Genomic DNA, 20,276 nt, shown 5'->3' with positions numbered 1-20,276 from the left:
GTCTACTCAGAAGTGCCACTGAGGCAATCCTATACAGACGCAACTTGGAGCAAGTCCCATGGAACTTCATGGAACTTACTTAAATTCTAAGTAGACATGTACAGGATGGCACTCTTAGCCATAAATGCCATTGGCCAGGCATTTCTTCTTGATTCTTTTTTAATCCCTTTGAAATTACTGGTACCTCTGTTTGTGTGCTTTTCCCCAGTAAGAAGGAATGCTCATTTTTGTGCTATTAAATTCACGGCTGGCTCCAGGTTGTTCTCACCAACAGCCCCTGTCAGATAACATAAGATAATATATTCACCCAAAGAAATTGTGCATTTACTTATATCGCTGATGATCTTAAAATCTTAAGAATGTCTTTCAAAGTTCTTGTATTTAACAGCTCATCTGGTAGTCACAAGCGACCAGAAATCCCATGCAGTCAAATAAGCGGTTGGCAGAAGATCTCTTCGTCCTTCCTCGGCCAGTCCCCTTAGTAGAAGGCTGAAGGATAAGGCTGTCAGTGGCTACCAGCCACAACAGCTATGTTCTGCCTCCACTGTAAGAGGCCGTTACTAGTACTGTTGTACTCTGGGGCTGCTTACAGGTTTCCCAGAAGAGCCAACTGGTTGGCCACTGTGAACAGGATCCCTGACTAGATGGCCCCCCTTTGACCTGAAGAAGGGTTCTTATGTCATTGGGTTACAGCTATCTTTAAAATATGCTTCTAGGAAACTAGTAGCCTGTTGGTTTCTCCTCTTCAGCCAGCATGGAAACCTGTTACAAGGCTAGTGATTGTTGCAGTTTTACAATCTGGAGAGGATCACTATCTACTGTGTTAGCCAAATGGTCCACAGTGCAGCCCTAGAGATATTCAAAGTAAGCCCTATTAAATTCAGTGGACTTACTCACAGGTAAGTGAGTATAGGATTGTTACTTAAGAATCTGAACTACCAATCAGGAGGTCCCAGATTTTAATCTCAGCTCAGCCAGTGGCTTCCTAGTTGGCCTTAGGCAAGTAGGCAAGTATATCTTCTCTTTGTCTCTGCAAGATGGGGGATGATAATACTGACCTACCTTACAAGGTTGGTTTTTGGTCTTTTGTTCCCTTCCCCCAGTGTACACAGGTGGTGTGCATGGTTACTCCTTATCCACTCCTCTACCTTTTATAAGTTCTCTTACATATATTTACTATCCAACCAACAAAATTCTGTGGCAGCATCCATAGTTTCCAACAGTGCTGAGTTGGAGTCCCAAAAACTGGGGAACAGGTGGGGACAGGACTTCTTTTCCCCCATCTAAGGGAATGGAGTTCAGCACTCACGGCAAGAAAATAAAGCACAAGAGTCTTGCTGTCTCAAGCCAAAGGCCCACCTAGTGCAGCGCCTGGCTTCAGACCACAGAAGCCGGCCAGAACATGTTTTTGGGAAACCCACAAGTAGCGCATGAAGGCAACCAATAGCCCTTCCTCTTCCCTGCTTCTCTCCAGGAACTGGTGTTCAGAGGTAGAATGCCTCTGAACCTGTAGGTTCAATTTGGGTACTGTGGTTCATTGTTATTGATAGAGCTATCCGCTGTGAATTGGGAGCCCAAGAGGGGTTAAATTTTCCCAGGACACATGGGTTCTGTTGGTGAGGAGACACATAGGATGTGCCTTGAAGGACTTCCCTCCCTAGTCTGCATGTGACTCATGGTTTCATCCCCTTTCACGACAACTGCTGGACACATTTTGAGGGCAAAAAGGGGGGGGAAGGGAGAGCCCAAAGGGGGATTTGTGGCTTGGACTGGGGTCATAAAGAGCTTCTGGTGCCTGATGATAGAGCAGGCTTCCTTCACATGCATGGTGCATGCATGCGCCTTCCCCTCAGTAGGGCAAATGAGGCCCAAAGGTGGCCATAGCTGGAATTCTAGGACGCCTGACCATTTTTCCCAGGTCAAGAAGGGAAAAATTATGATGAGCAGCTCATAAATCCTCATTTGTTTGCATAGATCTACCTCCTCTTTTATGAAGCTCTTGGTTTGATCTTTTTCAGCAGGCAATGATATATTTATAACTACTCAGGTGGCAAAATTTGCTCTAGCTGCAGGAAAAGTAAGAGTTAGATACCAAAAACACCTTGTGGGGTGAGTGGGATGTGCCCCAGTGCCATTATGACTCTAGTATTTATACACTAAGACATGGGGTGGGTCAGGGTATCTTTCGCTCGGGAGAGGAAATTTTATTTGAAATATATTGTTCTTTTTTTATATATTGTTGAACTGTGTTTTGTTGAAATATGACTTGTATTTTAATATGTATTTTGTATTTTCCTTTTACATGTGTTTAATTGTGGTAGCCTACGGCTCTGAGCAATAAAGATTCATTTCATGTCATCTTCTTTTTCTCCTGTTCTGTTTGTATCACTGAAAAAATGGTTCAGGCAAATCAGTAATAGTCCAAGTTTAGAGGGGAAAAAGACCATCTCATTTCAAATGGCAGTTAAGTTATAAGCTCTCACACACTTGTTTTGAAGACCTCAAAAAGGCATCCGTTTTGACTGTTGTTTGAGGCGAGGAGAGATATTTAATGGGTTATTATATGACTAACTGGCTAAAACCCAAATGATTCATCATCTAAACATTCTTTAGACCTTGGAGAAACATCTGCTGATGACAGAAGGAAAGAATTGAGTCTTTTCGTAACCCTCAGAAAGATACAGGACACAAAGAATTGAAGTTGGTTGAGAACTGGGACTCTCCAGGAATCTGAAGAGATGCTAATAGTTTCTGCAAATAAGGATGAAGTGCTGCCATCTCCTGGAGAAGACTGTCCATCCGGCCAAAAAAGTGTGTCTGTGTGTATGAGAGAGAGAGTAACCCAGCCTTTCACTATAGGGTTTCCTGCTTTTTCTTCTGATGATCTCAGTTGCCTGTGAGAATTCTGGCAAGCGACTAGGATATCCTTGCGTTCAGGAACTGCAGACATCAATCAGAGGCTTAATTGAGTGAAACAGTTAAGATTGAATTCTTAGTTGGACAATTTTTTATATAATATTCTACCCTCTGCCTAGAGACAATTGTTTGCAGCTTTGCTTGATCTTTTTCAGACACACTTCGCTTGTCCATACTGTCAATTGCATCACTTTAAAAGATCCCTCTTGTCTGTGGACATTTATGAAGTGCCAACTCAAGGCTTTAAGATGTTTATAAACTAGGAATTGCTTACTTGTCACTTTTTCGCTTATGACAAGGAATAATGTACATTGCCATCTCTTGTTTTGACTCAATATATGTAGGGCCGGCACCCTAGCCCAAGGGGCCCTTGAAGCGCCCCTCCTTAGGGTGGGTGGGTAGTGCTCCCTTCCATGATCCGCGGCAGCATCGGCTCCCAGGCATGGATTGCGAGAGGGAGCTCCCAGACATCCCCCCCCACTGCCACACAGGCCCGCAACACCCGCCAGCATGCCCTACCTACCTCTCCCTTGACATAAATGCTGGTTGCCCTTCGTTGATGGCAGGCTTGCACCCGCAGCGCAACCAACATTTACGTCAAGGGAGAGGTAGGTGGGGCTTGCAGGTGGGTATCGCGGGCCTGTGTGGCAGTAGGGGGGTCTGGGAGCTCCCTCTCAGCAATCCACATCAGGGTCGAGAGCCGAAGCTGCCTCAGATCGCAGAAGGTAGGTAGGTAGGTAGGTGGGGCTTGCCGGGGCAGGCTGTTGCCCAAAGGCCCCGGCATGCCTGGCACTGACCCTGAGTATATGTTAGTCTGAGAAGTAGCTAAACACCTTGTTCTGGAAGGGGTGGCACTCCCCCTAAAGCAGGCTTTGCCCAATCCTTTGGACTATCTCCTTTCAGCCTCAGCCAGTACTTTAGCATTAGTGTAACACGTTCACATGTCACATTCAACACATGTAGAGTCTTGTGTACCTGTATCCATAACAGTTGAACTGTACAAGTCAACAAGTGTACGGTGTTTCTCACAAACACTTGTGCATGTGTGGAGACAGCTTGTATCTGTGTTCGGTGTAATGTGTGAACAAGCCTGGAATGCTTCCAGAAGGTGTTGCTGGAGGATTTTTGCTCTGTCCTACGATGTTTATTCTGAAACAATAAGCCTCAACCTTTTCACACCTGGGAATCTCCTTTAACCCAAATATGCATTTGGGAACCCATTTCTTAATTTTCTACCATATATTTGTACAGCTGTAGGGCTGCTGTTGTGACCCAACGTAGGTTGGGACTTCCTTGTAAGAATACTGAGAAACTTCAGTTGGGGGCAAAATGAAGCTGTGAGCCACAGATAAATGAATCAGCATTTGTTTGCAAGCACAAATAAAAATGATTGTTTTTGCTTTTCAAACCATTGGCTGCTTGTGACCCAAATACCTGAAAGGACTGATGAACCTTCTGATACATCACAGTCTGTCTCAGGTGTCATCAGAGGGGAGGCAGGTGGTTAACGGAGATGGGGGCGGTTTCAATGATGGTGCACCCTCCCCAGAGGTACCTTGTTTGTTAAATTTTAAGTACTAGCTTACTGCCTTTGCATTTCTACTTTTCAGCTTCCTTTTTTTTTAAAGTGAATGCTGAGTTTCTCCCCCCCCAAGAACTTTTGCATATACCGTTTTATCGTTCCATCTGCTGTTTTATTTCCGATATCATTTGTGATGCTGCTGTTACTTCTGACCTGCTGCTACATGAGTGAAACATGCAGTGAATCTGACCAAAGTAACGAGTGCATTGTCATACCTGCTTTGTGGCAATAACAGTGACAACAAAGGGCTGCTACTTCACCACCCCCATGACACCCTCAAATAACTGTCCAGCAAGAGTTTTTTCTAGGTGATAACGGGTTATTACAACAAAACACTAGAATGGTTATACTAGAATGCTTGGGGGCCTGTAGTAACAAATTTGCAAGACAATTTAAGGATAAAGTCAGATATTCCCTCTGATCTAGGATTGGAAAGATCACTTGTGGTTCCCTCCGTTTCTCCTTGTTCCAATCTCAAATTCAATTCTCCAAATTTCTGCAAATTTTTTTAAAAAGTCATCACAAATCATCAGCATTTTAGTGCAAATTTCTCCTAATAAACCCATTTTTGTATGCAGTTTTGACTAATGTACAATTTTTTGCAACCAATTTCTTCTAATAACATGCAATTTTATACATTATTTTCACAAATATTTTCACTTTTATCAACACTTTCCATTAAGGTACGAATTTTTGTAAACATTGGTTGGAGAAGTGCATCGCAAAATTCTGATAAGTGGAAACGTCAAAGGGTAGCTGTGTTTCAGTCCTCATATTGTTTCAAAAAAAGTAAATTTGATAGATTCACCTTTAAATGTGAACTGAATTGAATTTCTCCCCCAGCCCTCTTCTGATCATGACAGCAGAGTTGGCACATTTCCTGCAAAGTTCCTATTTTATTCACACCTTTGTACATTACCTTGATAAAAGACGGTTAAGAAATATTTTAAATAATAAATAAATAAGAAGAGGAGCCAAGAGTTGGTCTGGCAGCTGAGTCAGCAGAGTGACCCTCCTTCCCTCCCTCCTTCCCTTTGTTACGAGTCTGCTGGATGAATGGCTGTTGCCAGGTGGCAGCTGATGGAGAGAAGAGCCTGATGTCTCAACTAAGCCAGTAGAGTGGCCCTTCTCTTCCTCCCTGTGTTGGAGCCTGATGGAACGGCTGCTGCCAGGTGACAGCTGATGGAGGGAGGAGAGTTGTTGCACAGATCTGGAAGGCTTCATTCTCTCTGGTAGTTTTGTACAACAACCCGAAGAAACCTGGCACAGACCTCCCTCTCATTTCCTTTTTCCTTTCAGACCAACATCCCTTTCCTACAGAATGTGCTTAGCAATGACCAGTTTCTCCGTGGCACTGTGGACACCCAGTTCATCGATGAGAACCCTGACCTTTTCAATTTGCGACCTGGCCAGAATCGAGCCCAGAAGCTGCTCCACTACCTGGGTACGTGGGGGAAGATGAGGGAAGGCAGGCATACATCAGTGGGAGACCACATCATGTGAGTCCCTGCATTGAATTCTGACCAGGAGGAGAGAAAAAGTCAGGCTGAAACAGGATTAATCACCTTGTGGTGAATTCTTGGAAATGGAGATGCAAAAACTCACATTAACAAGAAGGCAAAACGTTTGACCTGGATGTTTGAGAGGGGGCTGTGGTAAGGGGAGGGCTATCTGTGGATGCTGTGGCAGTCTCTCCTCTGTTGCTTCATACATTGCAAGGCTTTCAAAATTGTTTACGGGGCTGAAAAGGCCCTTGCCTTGTCGGTAAGATTTTCCTGTGGGCTCTTGTGCCATTCTGTACCTTTATCTTAAAGTCTAACGCAGCCTTTTCTTCCCAGGCCACGTCATGGTAAATGGCCCTACCACACCCATCCCAGTGAATGCCCGGCCCTCACCAGTTGACCCAGTTGTCCCTTCTGTTCCTCTGGGTGAGTTTGGGGATCTGGCAGGATGAGGGAGGCAGGTAGTTCATGATCTCTAAAGGAAGAGGTGGTGAGGCCAGACCTTGGGTTCGAAGGTAAGTTTCAAATGCCAAAATGCATACAGTCCGATTTGGGACTCCTGTCATCTGGTCACATTTGGTTTCCTTTGGCGGTCACACGTTGGTCCAAGCTTTCCCAGTGGGGATATCTAGCTGGCCATTGCTGGTGGTGGCAGAAGACAAGCCTGACCAGACCTTCGACCTAATGCAGAACAGCAGTCAAGAGACTGGATGGCAGAGCTGGCGAACCTCTGGCCCACAGGGCTCATGTACCCCAGAAGGGTCCTTAATTGGCCTAAGGCTTTTTTCTATGGTTCCTTGGCAAACGGGGCTTGTATTTGGCACCTTTAAATTGGGCACCAAATGCAAGCCCTGCTGGGTTTGGTTCCACTCAGGAACTCCCAAATGGAGCCAACCTCTGGAGAAAGCAGGGCCTACAAGCACTGCCAATTGACTGCCAGTGCCAGTTGCAAACCCTACTTTCCACCAGGATCCTGTTCCTCACTTTTATGGTGCGAGGCAGCCTTCCACGTAGCAGCTGACAATCATGCAGATTTTGCCGTGTGTGTGTGTTCCAGAAATGGACCCAGCCTTGCCTTCTGTGCGTGTGAAACAGACCCACAGGCAGCAATCAGTCTACACCTGCTTAATTCTTCCTTCGCGGGCAGTCTCTTTCCACAGAAATTTCCTGGGAGCCACTTTCTCCTCTGTCCCACCTGCTGCCGCCATCACCCCCCTCACGCACAATTTTTCTTCCCACTTAGAAGAGAGAACTCTGCAGGATGAGACAAACTGAAATTTGATATTTGGCTAGTAGCAGTATAGGAGAATGTAGTGTGGGTGGAATGGGAGGCAGCTAACCTAGACTGGAAAGCTCGCCATGTAATCCTTACAAACCTTTGGACATGTCAAAATGCAGCCCCTTTGTATCCCACATCCTTTGCCCAGTACACTCACTCAGAAAATGCAGAGAGCTGAATCGGTCCTTCTTTGTGTGCCCCACCTGAGGGAAGTGCAGAGGGTGGTGACACCACCCAAGAACAGGGCATTTTCAGTGGTAGCCCCTTCTGTGGAATGCAAGGAGACTAGGGTTGCCATATTCCAGTTCCACAAATCCAGGCAGGCTAATCTGCATATTATGCAAATTATTTGCGAATTATATGCATATTATGCAAATTATTTGCATATTGATATTTGGATTGTCCAGTTGGCTGATTGGCTGCAATCCTGAATGGGCGGGGTTAAAGCTACGAAGTGCTGTAAAGTACTGTTAAAAGAAAGATTTAATAGTCGGGGGGCGGCTGATGTTTTTATGCACATCTCGAGAACCGGACCACCTAGAAACTTACTTTTTAAAAAAAAATAAAGCTGAGAATCCGGGCCACCTAATGGGCTAAACGGGTGCCGGGTGGCATGCAAAGAATCCAGGTAAAACCCGGCTAACCAGGCAATATGGCAACCCTAAAGGAGACACTCCTGACGCCATCCTTGGCAGCCTTTAGGCACCAGGCTAAGAACTTTCTATTCACCCAGGCCTTCAGTTAATGTTCCCTTCTACGATGGTGCTCATCTTTTTTTGTGGCGGAACCTGGACCTTATTAACATATTGCTGAATGAACATTTTATGGAGTTTGTATTATCATTGCTTTTTTAAGGGTTTTTTTATTTTTATATATACTGAATATATATTGTATCTAATTTTTGTCAAATCACTTTCCGGCCTTGTTTTATTGCATAAAATGAAATTAGTAATCATAATAATTACAATATCTAGACCCTTGTATGGCACGGAGAAGAAGAAAGAAAAACAGGGCAGTCTTTATATTAGTAAAGCCAGAGATGAGATGGACATGGTGAAATAAGCCGAAGTTCAACAGAAGCCCAATTAGATAACAGCTGCTGGAGAGCAGAAAGGCACATCTAGGGCCAGGCTATGCAGCAGATCTGTGTTTGAATCTCCCTTTTTTTAAAAAAAAACAAACTTTTAAAACCACTGCCAGATGGGGGGAAGGTATAGCAAGTCCGGGGTGCTGTGAGAAATCATGTTTAACCTCTCTGCCACCCTCAGGGCTGGTGCCAGGGGGCGACCAGGTTGGGCCCTGGCTGAGAGCCCCTGAAGGGACTCCTTAGGGTGGGTGGGCAGCGCTTCCTAATGTGATCCACGGCAGCGTCGGCTCCTGACCCTGGCGCAGAACGCTGAAAGGGAGGTCCCAGGCACACACACCCTACTACCACACAGGCCTTTGAAGTAAATGCTGGTCGTGCTGCGGGCGAATACCTGCCATCAACCAAGGTGCCCCTTGCCGCCATCTTGTGTCTCTAGGCAAGAAAACCCCATGTGACCGACATTTGGATTGTGGGAACACTGCCTGCTTTACAACCTAGTTTAGGGAAGTTCTTACTTCATCTGTTGTTGTGAGGAGTAACCAGCAGTCTCAGTATAGGCCTAGTATACCTAGTATAGCCTTGAGAGATAGTCCAAGCATGCTCAGAGCTGTTTCCTTGAAGGCCACATCTCAAAGCACAGAAGGGTGTGATTGCTAGTTTGAGCAGCTTGTGTATATGTTTTTATTAATATTTGTTGCGAGAGAGTAACAGTAGACAGACTATGTGAGTATTTTTGTAAAATATTTTGTATTTAATCATTTTTATTTATTTTATGAATGTGGGAGAAGGATTGGGAGGAGAAATTGTGGGTGGCTTCTATGTGTTTTGCAACTTTCAATAACAGAACTGTAGAATTTGTGTGTCTCCAGGTTTGAGAGAAGTGTGGAGGAGACTTTGAGTTCCTGTTTCTCTTTCGGTTTAAAAGTGCTCCGTGTGCCCGTGTGTTGCATTTAAGTTTGGAGCTGCAGATGTGTGTGTGTCTTTTAGGTTTGAGAGAAGTGTGGAGGCTTTGCATCCCTGTTCTTCTTTAGGTGTAACAAAATGCTGTGTGTGCATTTGTTTGGCTGCCTACTGTGAGAACAGGATATTGGACTAGATGGGCCTTTGGCCTGGCCTGATCCAGCAGGCTCTTCTGCTGTGCTGATTATAAGATGTACTGTTTATTCACAAGAATAAGCTCTGTTGTAGAATCACCCTATGAAATGCAAACAGAGGTTCCTCATTGAGGAGTCAGGTGCACTCTGTGCATGCTCATGCCATTTATTTCTGAGGCTCACCTCCTCTGCTCTTACTCTGGTGTCCTTTTGTTCAAAGGGCTAGCCAACCAGCCTTGGCTTACAGAAGAAATGAAACAATAATAGCAAATATATTATTTGTGTTTTTAGTGCCTTGCTTGCTGCCCTGGGCTCCTGCTGGGAGGAAGGGCAGGATACAAATCAATCAATCAATCAATCAATTAATTAATTAATTAATTATTATTATTATTATTAATAATAATAATAATAATAATAATAATAATAATAATAATAATAATAATAATAATAATAATAATAATAATAATAATAATAATAATAAAATTATTCCATAAACTTTCATGGATTACCAAGAATGTTACATCTGCTAACGCAGATTTTAGCCTCCAAAAGTTTATACCGTAACAAATTTGTTGGTCTTTAAAGTGCTTTGTTCTTCTTTTGCTAAAAATCGCACCGTGATCTACTTCACAGAGTTGTTGTGAGGATAAAAAGACTATAAAACACTTTGACAAACTTAAAATGATATTACAAGTAGGATGGTGCAGAGGCTGATTCAGAGGGAAACTCAGTGTGCAGAGCCTGCCTGCACATCCCACCCAGGAAAGCTTGTCCTAGCAAAGGGCCTACATGTAAAGTCCAGCATTTGTAGGCCTGAATATCCTGGTTGTGTTCCAGATTCTTTTGTCTTTGATTCCTAAGTTAAGCTTTTTTCATGATTCTAAACCTGGATTCCATCCTCCAATTCAAAACTGGGAGCAGGCAGGCTGGAGAGAAACTCTTTATTTTGTTTATTCCTTATTTATCGGTCTTATTTATTTATTTATTATTTAATTTGTATCCCGCCCTTCCTTCCAGTAGGAGCCCATTATGTTTATATCCAATCCTGCAATCCTGTATATACTTACTCAGGGAATAATCCTCATGGAATTCAGTAGGGCTTAAGTCTTCTCAGTAATTCTTTGTCATAGACCCACACTAGAAATTATGGCCTCAGGACTCCTTCTGAACCAAAATAAGACACTTAAGTGCTAACTATTAATAAAACTACAATATTTAAGTGTCCACTGTTTCTTTACAAAGGAAGAGGATAGGGAGAGAACCAGAACAGTTGGGTATATAACTTTTCCCCCAACAGAGAAGCAACTGTGACATAAGGGACCCCTTCAGAACCAAAGTGAGACACTTCTTAGTTTAGGTAGGGGCTGTGTTCATGTTATGTGCCTTCAAGTCGACTACGACTTATGGCGACCCTATGAATCTGTGACCTCCAAGAGCATCTGTCATGAACCACCCTGTTCAGATCTTGTAAGTTCAGGTCTGCGGCTTCCTTTATGGAATCAATCCATCTCTTGTTTGGCCTTCCTCTTTTTCTACTCCCTTCTGTTTTTCACAGCATTATTGTCTTTTCTAGTGAATCCTGTCTTCTCATGATGTGTCCAAAGTATGATAACCTCAGTTTCATCATTTCAGCTTCTAGTGATAGTTCTGGTTTAATTTGTTCTAACACCCAATTATTTGTCTCTTTCGCGGTCCATGGTATCTGCAAAGCTCTCCTCCAGCACCACATTTCAAATGAGCTGATTTTTCTCTTATCCGCCTTTTTCACTGTCCAACTTTCACATCCATACATAGAGATCGGGAATACCATGGTCTGAATGATCCTGACTTTAGTGTTCAGTGATACATCTTTACATTTGGGGACCTTTTCTAGTTCTCTCACAGCTGCCCTCCCCAGTCCTAGCCTTCTTCTGATTTCTTGACTATAGGTAGGTGCTAACTATTTGCAAAACAGCAATGCTTAAGCATCCACAGTATCTTTGCAAGGGAGGAAAATGGAATGAAAACCAGAACAACTTGGCCACACCCTGGTAACTGCTATTGGACACACCCCGTGACCTTAGGGTTGCCGGGTTCAGGGCCTGAGACTGATCCTGTATCTTTAGGAGAAGAGAAAGTCAGCCAAGTGCAGGTGTTCTTGCAAGACTGTAATGGGAAAAACCACAAGGTGGAATTCTCCCTTCCCCCTGCACAACTTTTAAAGACCTCTTGGTTGCCAGGCCTGGCCTCCAAGAGGTCTTCTGTATCTTTAAAAGTTGTGCAGGGGGAAGGGAGAATTCCACCTTGTGGTATTTCCCATTACAGTCTTGTAAGAACACCTGCACTTGGCTGACTTTCTCTTCTCCTAAAGATACATGATCAGGCCTTGAGCCTGGCAACCCTACGTGACCTCCTAGCAGCCCATTGGGTCTAGTGGGCATCAATGGCCACAGGCTATTAGTGATCCTAATATTAGTGATCCTAGTGGGCAGGAAGAAACAAAAATACTTTCATTGTTGCTTTTGTTCAGCAAAGAGCATTAGAGTGATTTGGATTGGGAAACTGGTCAATTTGGGGGACATAACTGATTCTAACCTTGAAAAAAGATGCCAGGAAATCATTCTCAGTGTAATTCAGTCCTTACTGGAGAAACAAATGCAGGTCCTCACGACCAAATGTTTCAGCCCAGCTTGCATCACACAACCGGGGGGCGGGGAGGGTGTCCTCTGAATCTGCCCATCCATTTTGCACACAATGGTCCCTTGTCATAGTTGGCTGAGGTGAGACAAATTGCTGCTCTGACACGATATCCTCAAAGTGGGGATTGCAGGGAGGGAGTTGCCACTCAGGACTTGGGGGGGGGGCAGGATTGAAACATATTGCCCTCTTGACAAATCTGGGCCAGATGGCTTTGAAACACAGCTCTTTCCACCAAACCTTTTGTGCAACTTTTGCAAAGGCATCAGAAAGTAGCCAAAGAGTTGAGTGGATGCTGAGGGTTATCTGGAAAATGTTCCATGAGCGGTGGGGGATGTGCATTTCCACATGACACAATGCATAATTTAAGACTCTTCTTTCGTTCGGAGGTGTATCAGCGCCAAAGCTCTGAATGCATTTCAGAGAAGGCCGTGTGCAGGCAATTACTTTCCAAGGCTCTGTAGGTGGTGTCGGTGGCAGCGTGCCTCTGAATACCAGCTGCTGGGATTTACAGGTGAGGAGAGTTGCTGTTACACTGAGGTCCTGCTTATGGGCTACCCATTGGGACATCTGGCTGGCCACTGTGAGGATAGTGGGCTAGATGGCTGATGCAGCAGCCAGGCTCTCCTTAAATTAGATTTTGTCTGCTCCTGTGGTCTCTGGTCAAAACTCTTTCATGGGTTTGTTAATCCATAAACCAGCTTTTCTCATACTGTTTGAACTTGCCCCTCACCAGGGATTGACAAATCTGTCAATTTCAGTTTCTCCCATTTTCTGACTTTCCCCACCTTATTTATTTAATTTATATCCCATCCTTCCTCCCAAAAGGAACCCAGGGTGGCTTTAAATTCAGTTTCTCACATTTTTACATCATTTTGCAATCATACTAAGAGCAACAACAGTAATAATTTCTCATGAAAATGTGCCAGCATTTTCATCTGCGTTTCTCCTATATTTCCAAGCAATTTCCCCTAATATAATGCATTTTATGTTATTTTCACGAATATGTCCATTTTATCCATAGTTTCCCCTGATACAAACCCAGCATCAGGTGCATTCAAAGAGGGAAGAGAGCAAGATGTCTCTGTCTCTCCCCCACTTAAAACCCTACACAGGGAACAGTCATTAGAAAACAACAGCGGCAGCTTTTCTTGGGATTTCTACTTTCCAAATCAGGTTGGGATGATGGAAGGAGGGGTCCCATGAGGGACAGTGCCAGTAAGCAGTCAAGCCACTGACTATCGGATCTCACCCTCCCTTGGAATGTCATTTCCTGCAAAAAAAAAAACCCCATCCATGTGGTCCAATTAGTGTTTGAGGCAGACCTGAGCAATGGCCGGTGGTTTTTTCCCCTATTTTTCGCACCATCATCTCAGCATGCCTTGATCTTTTTTCACATGGCCTGGTCCCATGTTATGGGAGATCTCTGATCAGATCTCCCAGTGTTGGCTTGTTTGTCTGCTTGTTTGTCTATTTCACACACACACACACACAGAGCCAGAGTTGTTGTTATGCCTCATGGTGATGGGAAAATCATGGGCACCAAGAGTTTTCTAAATTTCAGACTGCAGCTAGGGCCTTTCCGCTGTGCCAGCAGCATCTTTTGCTCTCCTCTTGTGAGCCAGTGTGGTGTAGTTGTTAAGGTGTTGGACTACAACCCGGGTGACCAGGGTTCGAATCCCCACATAGCCATGAAGCTCACTGGGTGACCTTGGGCCAGTCACTGCCTCTCAGCCTCAGAGGAAGGCAATGGTAAACCCCCTCTGAATACCGCTTGCCATGAACACCCTATTCACAGGGTTGCCATAAGTCGGAATCGACTTGAAGGCAGGCCATTTCCATTTCATGCAACATTTTTAAAATTTCATTTCCTTCCATGTAACTTCAGCCTAAATATCAGGATCCCCTGCCTCTGTGCCTGGCTGACCCATGTGGTACATCCGCCAAGGGCTATAAGTTGGAACACATCAATGGCCAGTGAAGGGTGGAAACACCCTTTGGAAAGTCAATTGAATAAAGCAAATGGAGTCCAGAGATAAAAAGAGAACCTGACAATACTATATTGAACTGGGAAACTGAACAAGAACAGGGTATAACTTGCAGAGAAATAGGAGGTTTTTCTGTCTTATTTATAGACCTTGTTCATAGCAGAAAGATAATGAACTACCTCAGCAAGGATCATGCTGCTCTTATTTGGTTGCTAGGCAATACCTCCACACACACCCTTGGTTGGCTGACTATCAAAAGAATTATCCCTGCTGTTGTACTTCCAACAAAGAGTTTGCCGGGCGCAGTGTAACCTAATAAAGGCCCAGACAAACGTGATATTAGTGAACATATCTCCTAGCTAGTATCTTTCCTCTTCTTCTTTTCTTCACTTTTAAAGCAGCCTGATACATTTTGAGACTCCCTCTTGTAAACTCTGTCTAAAATGAGCCTTCATAAGCAATTCATTGTTGCATCTGGTTTCTGAATGGCAAAACTGTGATTAGTACCAACTGGATCAGTGGTGCAGGTAGAGCTAACCTCAGAGCCCAAAGTCCAGGGCCTGACAGCCCAACCCCATTTTTAGTGAGAAGGTGAGACCAGGGATGTACATGCTTGCAGTTGCTCATGATGTTATTTTTACTTTAAAATATATACTGGGTGATTTCCAGCTAAGTTGGGTGAGGAACCCCCAGGCCACTGGCCTCTACCTCAGCCAAGCCACGGCCACCTGACATCATACATATGACATGGGGCAGATAAAGACATGTCTCAGCTGAAAGGGAGTTTGGGCACTGCAAAGCTGGAATTAAGCCTGTAGTGACAAAATCACATCTATTGCTCCGCCTGCTTTTGCCTCTGTCCGCATCTATCTCTGTCATGTGGCCCCCAGAAGGCTGCCCGGAATGCGGTCCTCAGGCTGAAAAAGGTTTCTTACCCATGGCTTTTCGCTTCACTCAGTTCTTGACATTTCACTGAGCAGCTCTTGAACGCTGAAATGAACCGAGTGGCCTTTTTCATTCATGGTCAGCAGAGGGAGTTTTTGCCACGCATGTGGGGGAACCTGCATGGTGGCCAAAACTTTTTTAAAAAAACCTGGGACAGGACCTGCGCCAGATGTACCCAAATGTAGTTGTCCTCCTCTCCTGTCCATTCCCCCCATCACTCCAGAAACAGCAGGTGTATGCAGGGAGGGCCTTCAAAAGGCCAAATTTGTTCTTCCACCTTTGTTTTAGTCCATTTCCCCATCATAAACAACCGCATGTGAAAAGCTGTGGGTGGAAGAGAGGCTCTGCTTGTTCCTTGTTAACACCTGCTAAATATTTTATGGCTATAACAAGCCGGTGTGGAAATCTTCATAAGTGCAGGGCGGGAAGGAGCGGGGGCAGACAGATATAATTGATGCCTGATTTACAAGCCTTGCTGCTTTTTTATGATTGATACGTGAGGTTCAGTTTAATTATATTGGATTCCAGTCTTGTATCATTACAGCAGTTTATTTTCTTTGTCAGTGGCTAATCCCCAACCTAAGCCTGGCATTAAGAGTATGAAATAAGGCTGTTTAAATCTTATTAAATTTCCCCTGAGCTAATGGTTAAATCCATGGTATGTTTATATATATATATATAAAAAGATATGCCAGACCCTGGAAGTTAGCCCTCAATGCTTCTGTAAGCAGGACAGACTAAGGAAAGATGCCATTAAAGAACAAGACCCCCCCCCCCGAGACCTGTGGGCTGCCAGCTAATGGCAGGCTGGGGAAGGCAGGGTCAGACCTATTAGTCGCCAATCTTTCGAACCCATGGGCAGTGGAGCCTGGTCCATTTGGGCAAATGGAGCACCGCCCCACCAATTTCAGCCTGACCTCAGCCAGCCCCCACCTGCCTGCCTTATTACTTACAGCCAATCGGGGCGGGGGGGGCACTGCCTGTCAGCTTCCTTCTCCTCCGCCTCCGTGTTGTCTTTGCAGAGGAGGGGGATGGGGGCAAAAGTAGATTTGGTTGCCTCTGCCTCTCATTGGCTGTGGTCCTACCTACTGTTGGTCCCCCTACCTTCTGCCCCACCAGCCTCCATGGCCATCAGCCCACGGGCACATTTGAAAACCAGAGGAACCGAAGTGGGCTCTTGCAGCCACCCGCGCACCATCTCCCTCCCCTCCCCTCAACCCAGCAGTAAGCCTTTTTTAAAAGCGCTTTAGCTTCTTCTCTTTCTCCCCCCAGCCTAATTGGACCTTCCTGCAGAATGCAGCTGGGGAGAAAAGGTTAACCCTCCCTTGCCACTCACATTTGGAAGCATTTTTCCAAGCCTAATCGCACAGTGGGAGGAACAATTTATGGGATCGCAACTGGGGAAGGGTTAAACTTTCCCCCTCCCCCCAGTTGCAGTTAGACTTCAAAGGAGGCAAGTGAAGGCTTCTTTAACATTTCAAGCCTAATTGCAGAGTGGGTGTGGCTGTTTTCAGTTAATCCCTCCCCAACTGTGACCACCCCCAAAATCACGCACCCCGTGCAGCAACTAGCCTTGCAAAAAAGCCTTCTGTTGGGTACAGTATTTGCCTTTTTTCCAAGCCTAACTGCAGTGGGGGAGGAAAGGCTTTTGTGGGCACGTGATGTGCACTCACAGGTGCCCAGTTGGTGACCCCTCTGTCAGTGAACATCCCTTCGTTGTCCCACTTGTCCTATAGCGGAACAAGGGAGAAAAGAGAAAGGTTTGCTGCGCAAGAGGCAGGCTTGGATGGAATGAGTGACGGTCTAATGGCCAGAGCAGAAAAGAGTCTAGAGCATCTTGACCCAGTCACAGTCCATAGGCAGTTGCCCAAGGGCTGCCATCCTGAGCTAAGTTGTAGGTCACAATATGGTTGATTCCTTCATCCTCTTCCTACCCAGAAAATCAATCACATGACTTGCTGTCTAACTTTAGACTGAACATTCGTTCAGAACCATCTGCACTGAGTTTCATTTATGATCTATCAATGCTCAAAGGAGGTGGGGCATTTGACCCCTTTTCCCTGGCCCTTTTGGAAACAGATGCAAGCAGGGGACAAATGTTTGCCTCCTCTTCATTTTTATTCTCCGAAATGAAGCCCTTGAACGAAATTAACCAAGTTAATCCGTAGCATCTGAAGCCTTCGTCTTTATGCCTGACAGACTGCTTGTTTCACCATAAAGAAGGAACCCTTTGTGGTGTCGGCAGTGCCTTGGCCCACAGGCCAGCCTTCCTCAACATAGTGCCCTGCAGATATTTTGAACTGTAACCCAGCATTATAATCCAAAACAGCCGTGCTGGGTGGGCAGCGCAGATGAGTTGGAGTAAAAAATGGCTGCAGTGGCTGGGGCTGATGGGAGTTGGAGCCCAAACATCTGGAGGGCACCACATTGGGGAAGACTAGTCTAGTCCACCATGCTATTTCCAACGGGCCAATCAGACATCTCTTGGAAGGTCTTCTGCTGCTGTTTGTCTCCCTTTGTCATCTCCCTCACCCGTCTTTCCATAACAGGTCAGCCACCCACAGGTTTCCGGGATGTCCTCCTTCGCGAGGGGCCTTCCGGCTTTGCCAAAGCCATCCGCCACCACCGGGGCTTGCTCTTGATGGATACCACCTTCCGTGATGCTCACCAGTCCCTCCTGGCCACTCGTGTCCGCACCCATGACCTGAAGAAGATCTCGCCCTTTGTGGCCCACAACTTCAGCAACCTCTTCAGCATCGAGAACTGGGGAGGTGAGAGGTTTCATGGGCTTGCTAGAGAGGACCCCGAATTTGGCTGGTGGTTGCAGGGATATCTGGGTAGCCTTATACTTTGCCACTAAGCAATGGGCCACTTGCCACTAAGGTCAGAGCAACATCTTTCCTATCAGTGTGCCAGTTGTCCACCACCTGGTGCCCTCTGTGTTGTCCCTGCACTGTCAGAGGTGGTATGCTTGGAATTGCAGGTGGGGAGTTTCTGTTGTGCTCATGTTCTGGTCTTTTCAGAGGAGGCATCTGATTGGCTAAACTAATTTTATCTCATTTTTTTATTGGGTAACCTCCCTGGTAGACTGTTGGAATGCTGTGAACATAATCTCGACTTCAGCAAAGCTTTTAGTTCTACACCTAGAAAAAAGAAACCAAATGCACAGTTATAAGGTGGGGGATACTTGACTCAGCAATACTACATGCGATCTTGGGATTGTTGTTGATCACAAGCTGAATATGAGCTAACCACTGTTGTGGCTAACCCCGGCGTGGCTGCAAAAAAGGCAAAGCCTACTTCAGTCTGCATTAACAGTCGTTTCCAAATTGCTTGAAGTATTAGTTCCCCTCTATTTGGCACTGGTTTGGCCTTATCTTAAGTACTGTGTCCAGTTCTGGACACCGTACTTTAAGAAGGATGTACACAAACATAGAACAAGTTCAGAGGAGGGCAACAAGGATGATCAGAGGACTGGAAACAAATCCCTATGGAGAGAGACTGAAAGAACTGGGCATGTTTAGCCTTGAGGAGAGAAGAGTGAGAGGACATATGATAGCCCTCTTCAAGCACTTGAAAGGTTGCCACACACAGGAGGGCCGGGATCTCTTCTCGATCGTCCCAGAGTGCAGGACACGGAATAATGGGCTCAAGTTGCAGGAAGCCAGATTTCAACTGAACCTCAGGAGAAACTTCCTAACTGTTAGAACGGTACGACAATGGAACCAGTGACCTAGGGAAGTGGTGGGCTCTCCGACACTGGAGGCCTTCAAGAGGCAGCTGGGCATGCTTTAATTTGGATTCCTACACTTGAGCAAGGGCTGTACTTTCACCTCTCCTCTTCTATGATTCTATGGACATTGTGAGAACAGGATGCTGGAGTAGATGAGATTCTGGCCTGATCCAGCAGCCAGGCTCTTCTTATATTCTTAGGGGCAATGCTGGCTTCCAGCATCAGGACATTCCAGATTTTCTATAGTGATTTAGTATTAAGAGAGCCACACTCTTTACATGGGGAAGTGGATGTAGCTCAGGGGTAGTGGCAGAGCATCTGCTTTGCGTGCAGAAGATCCCAGGTTCAATCCCCAGTGGCATCTCCAAGTAGGACTGGGAGAGACTCTCTGCTGAAAACCTAGAGAGCTGCTGCCAGTCAGTGCGGACTACACTGAGCTAAATGGTCTGGTACACTATAAGCCACCTTCCTGTCTAACTATGCTCTGCATTCCTAATTCTTGCCATTTGAGTCTGGGGAGGAAGGGGCTCCAACTCTTGAGCCCCCCAGTTAAAATCTCCATCCCAGACCTTTTGCTGATGCTTGCCTCTCTCTGCCCTCTCCTCCCCTCATCTCCCCAGGTGCCACCTTTGACGTAGCCATGCGCTTCCTGTACGAGTGCCCTTGGCACCGGCTTCAGGAACTGCGTGAGCTCATCCCCAACATCCCGTTCCAGATGCTGCTGAGAGGGGCCAATGCAGTGGGTTACACCAACTATCCGGACAACTCTGTCTTCAAGTAAGCACTTTGTGTGATGTTCTGCAAACTACTGTCTCAATCAGGGGTTCCCAGACTGGGTCTGCAGACCACCAGTGGTCCACGGGTTTCATTCAGGGGGTCTGTGACTTGTCTGTGAAGGACACTTACAATTTGAATTCTGTAGAATTCTATGGAATTCAAATTGTAATATGATAAAATAAGCAAGAGAAGCAATAAAAATTGAATTAAAAAATCAAACAGCATCTAGCACAGTGCATTTCAGTTGCTACAACAGGCAGGAAAAAATCATTAAGGGGTCCACCAAGACCCTTTGCAATTTACAGGTGGTCCATGGGGGGAGGGGGAAACAATTGGTATAAATTATGCAAGCTAAGCACATTTATTTCTTTATTTGGATATTTTATGCATTGCTTATATTTAATCAAATCTCTAAGCAGTTTACGACATTGGTTAAAATGTCTTAAATAAAAGACAAATGCAAAAAATACCAGAAAAATTTTCATATATTCTGTTTAGCATCCACAACACATAAAAATCAGCTACAACAATACAAGAAAAATTCCACATTGTAAGACACCGGGAAATATTACATATTACAAATGAACTAAGAAGAATAAATTCACACCTTTAAATAAAGTAATTGACAACTAGGCAAAAGAAAAATCAACTCACTCTTTCCAACCACCATGTGTCCAATGGATCATACAATTAAACA

The 20,276-nt window shown here is 45.2% G+C and overlaps 1 protein-coding gene across 10 annotated transcripts in view; it reads left to right on the top strand.

Annotated features, from left to right (window-relative positions):
• Positions 1–20,276, top strand: part of PC (pyruvate carboxylase) — a 328,935-nt gene that overhangs the window by 294,378 nt on the left and 14,281 nt on the right. For all 10 annotated transcript variants that reach the window (XM_061606807.1, XM_061606797.1, XM_061606799.1 and 7 more), the window contains 4 exons: positions 5,798–5,942; positions 6,337–6,426; positions 17,619–17,840; positions 19,423–19,579. In XM_061606807.1, the coding sequence (XP_061462791.1) occupies positions 5,798–5,942; positions 6,337–6,426; positions 17,619–17,840; positions 19,423–19,579 (614 nt within the window). The remainder of the gene's footprint in view (positions 1–5,797; positions 5,943–6,336; positions 6,427–17,618; positions 17,841–19,422; positions 19,580–20,276) is intronic.

Source organism: Rhineura floridana, chromosome 22 (genome assembly GCF_030035675.1).
Source record: "Rhineura floridana isolate rRhiFlo1 chromosome 22, rRhiFlo1.hap2, whole genome shotgun sequence".
Taxonomy (NCBI): Eukaryota; Metazoa; Chordata; class Lepidosauria; order Squamata; family Rhineuridae; genus Rhineura; species Rhineura floridana.
The sequence above is the reverse complement of the archived record's forward strand: the minus strand, read 5'-3'. Positions and strand labels throughout refer to the sequence as shown.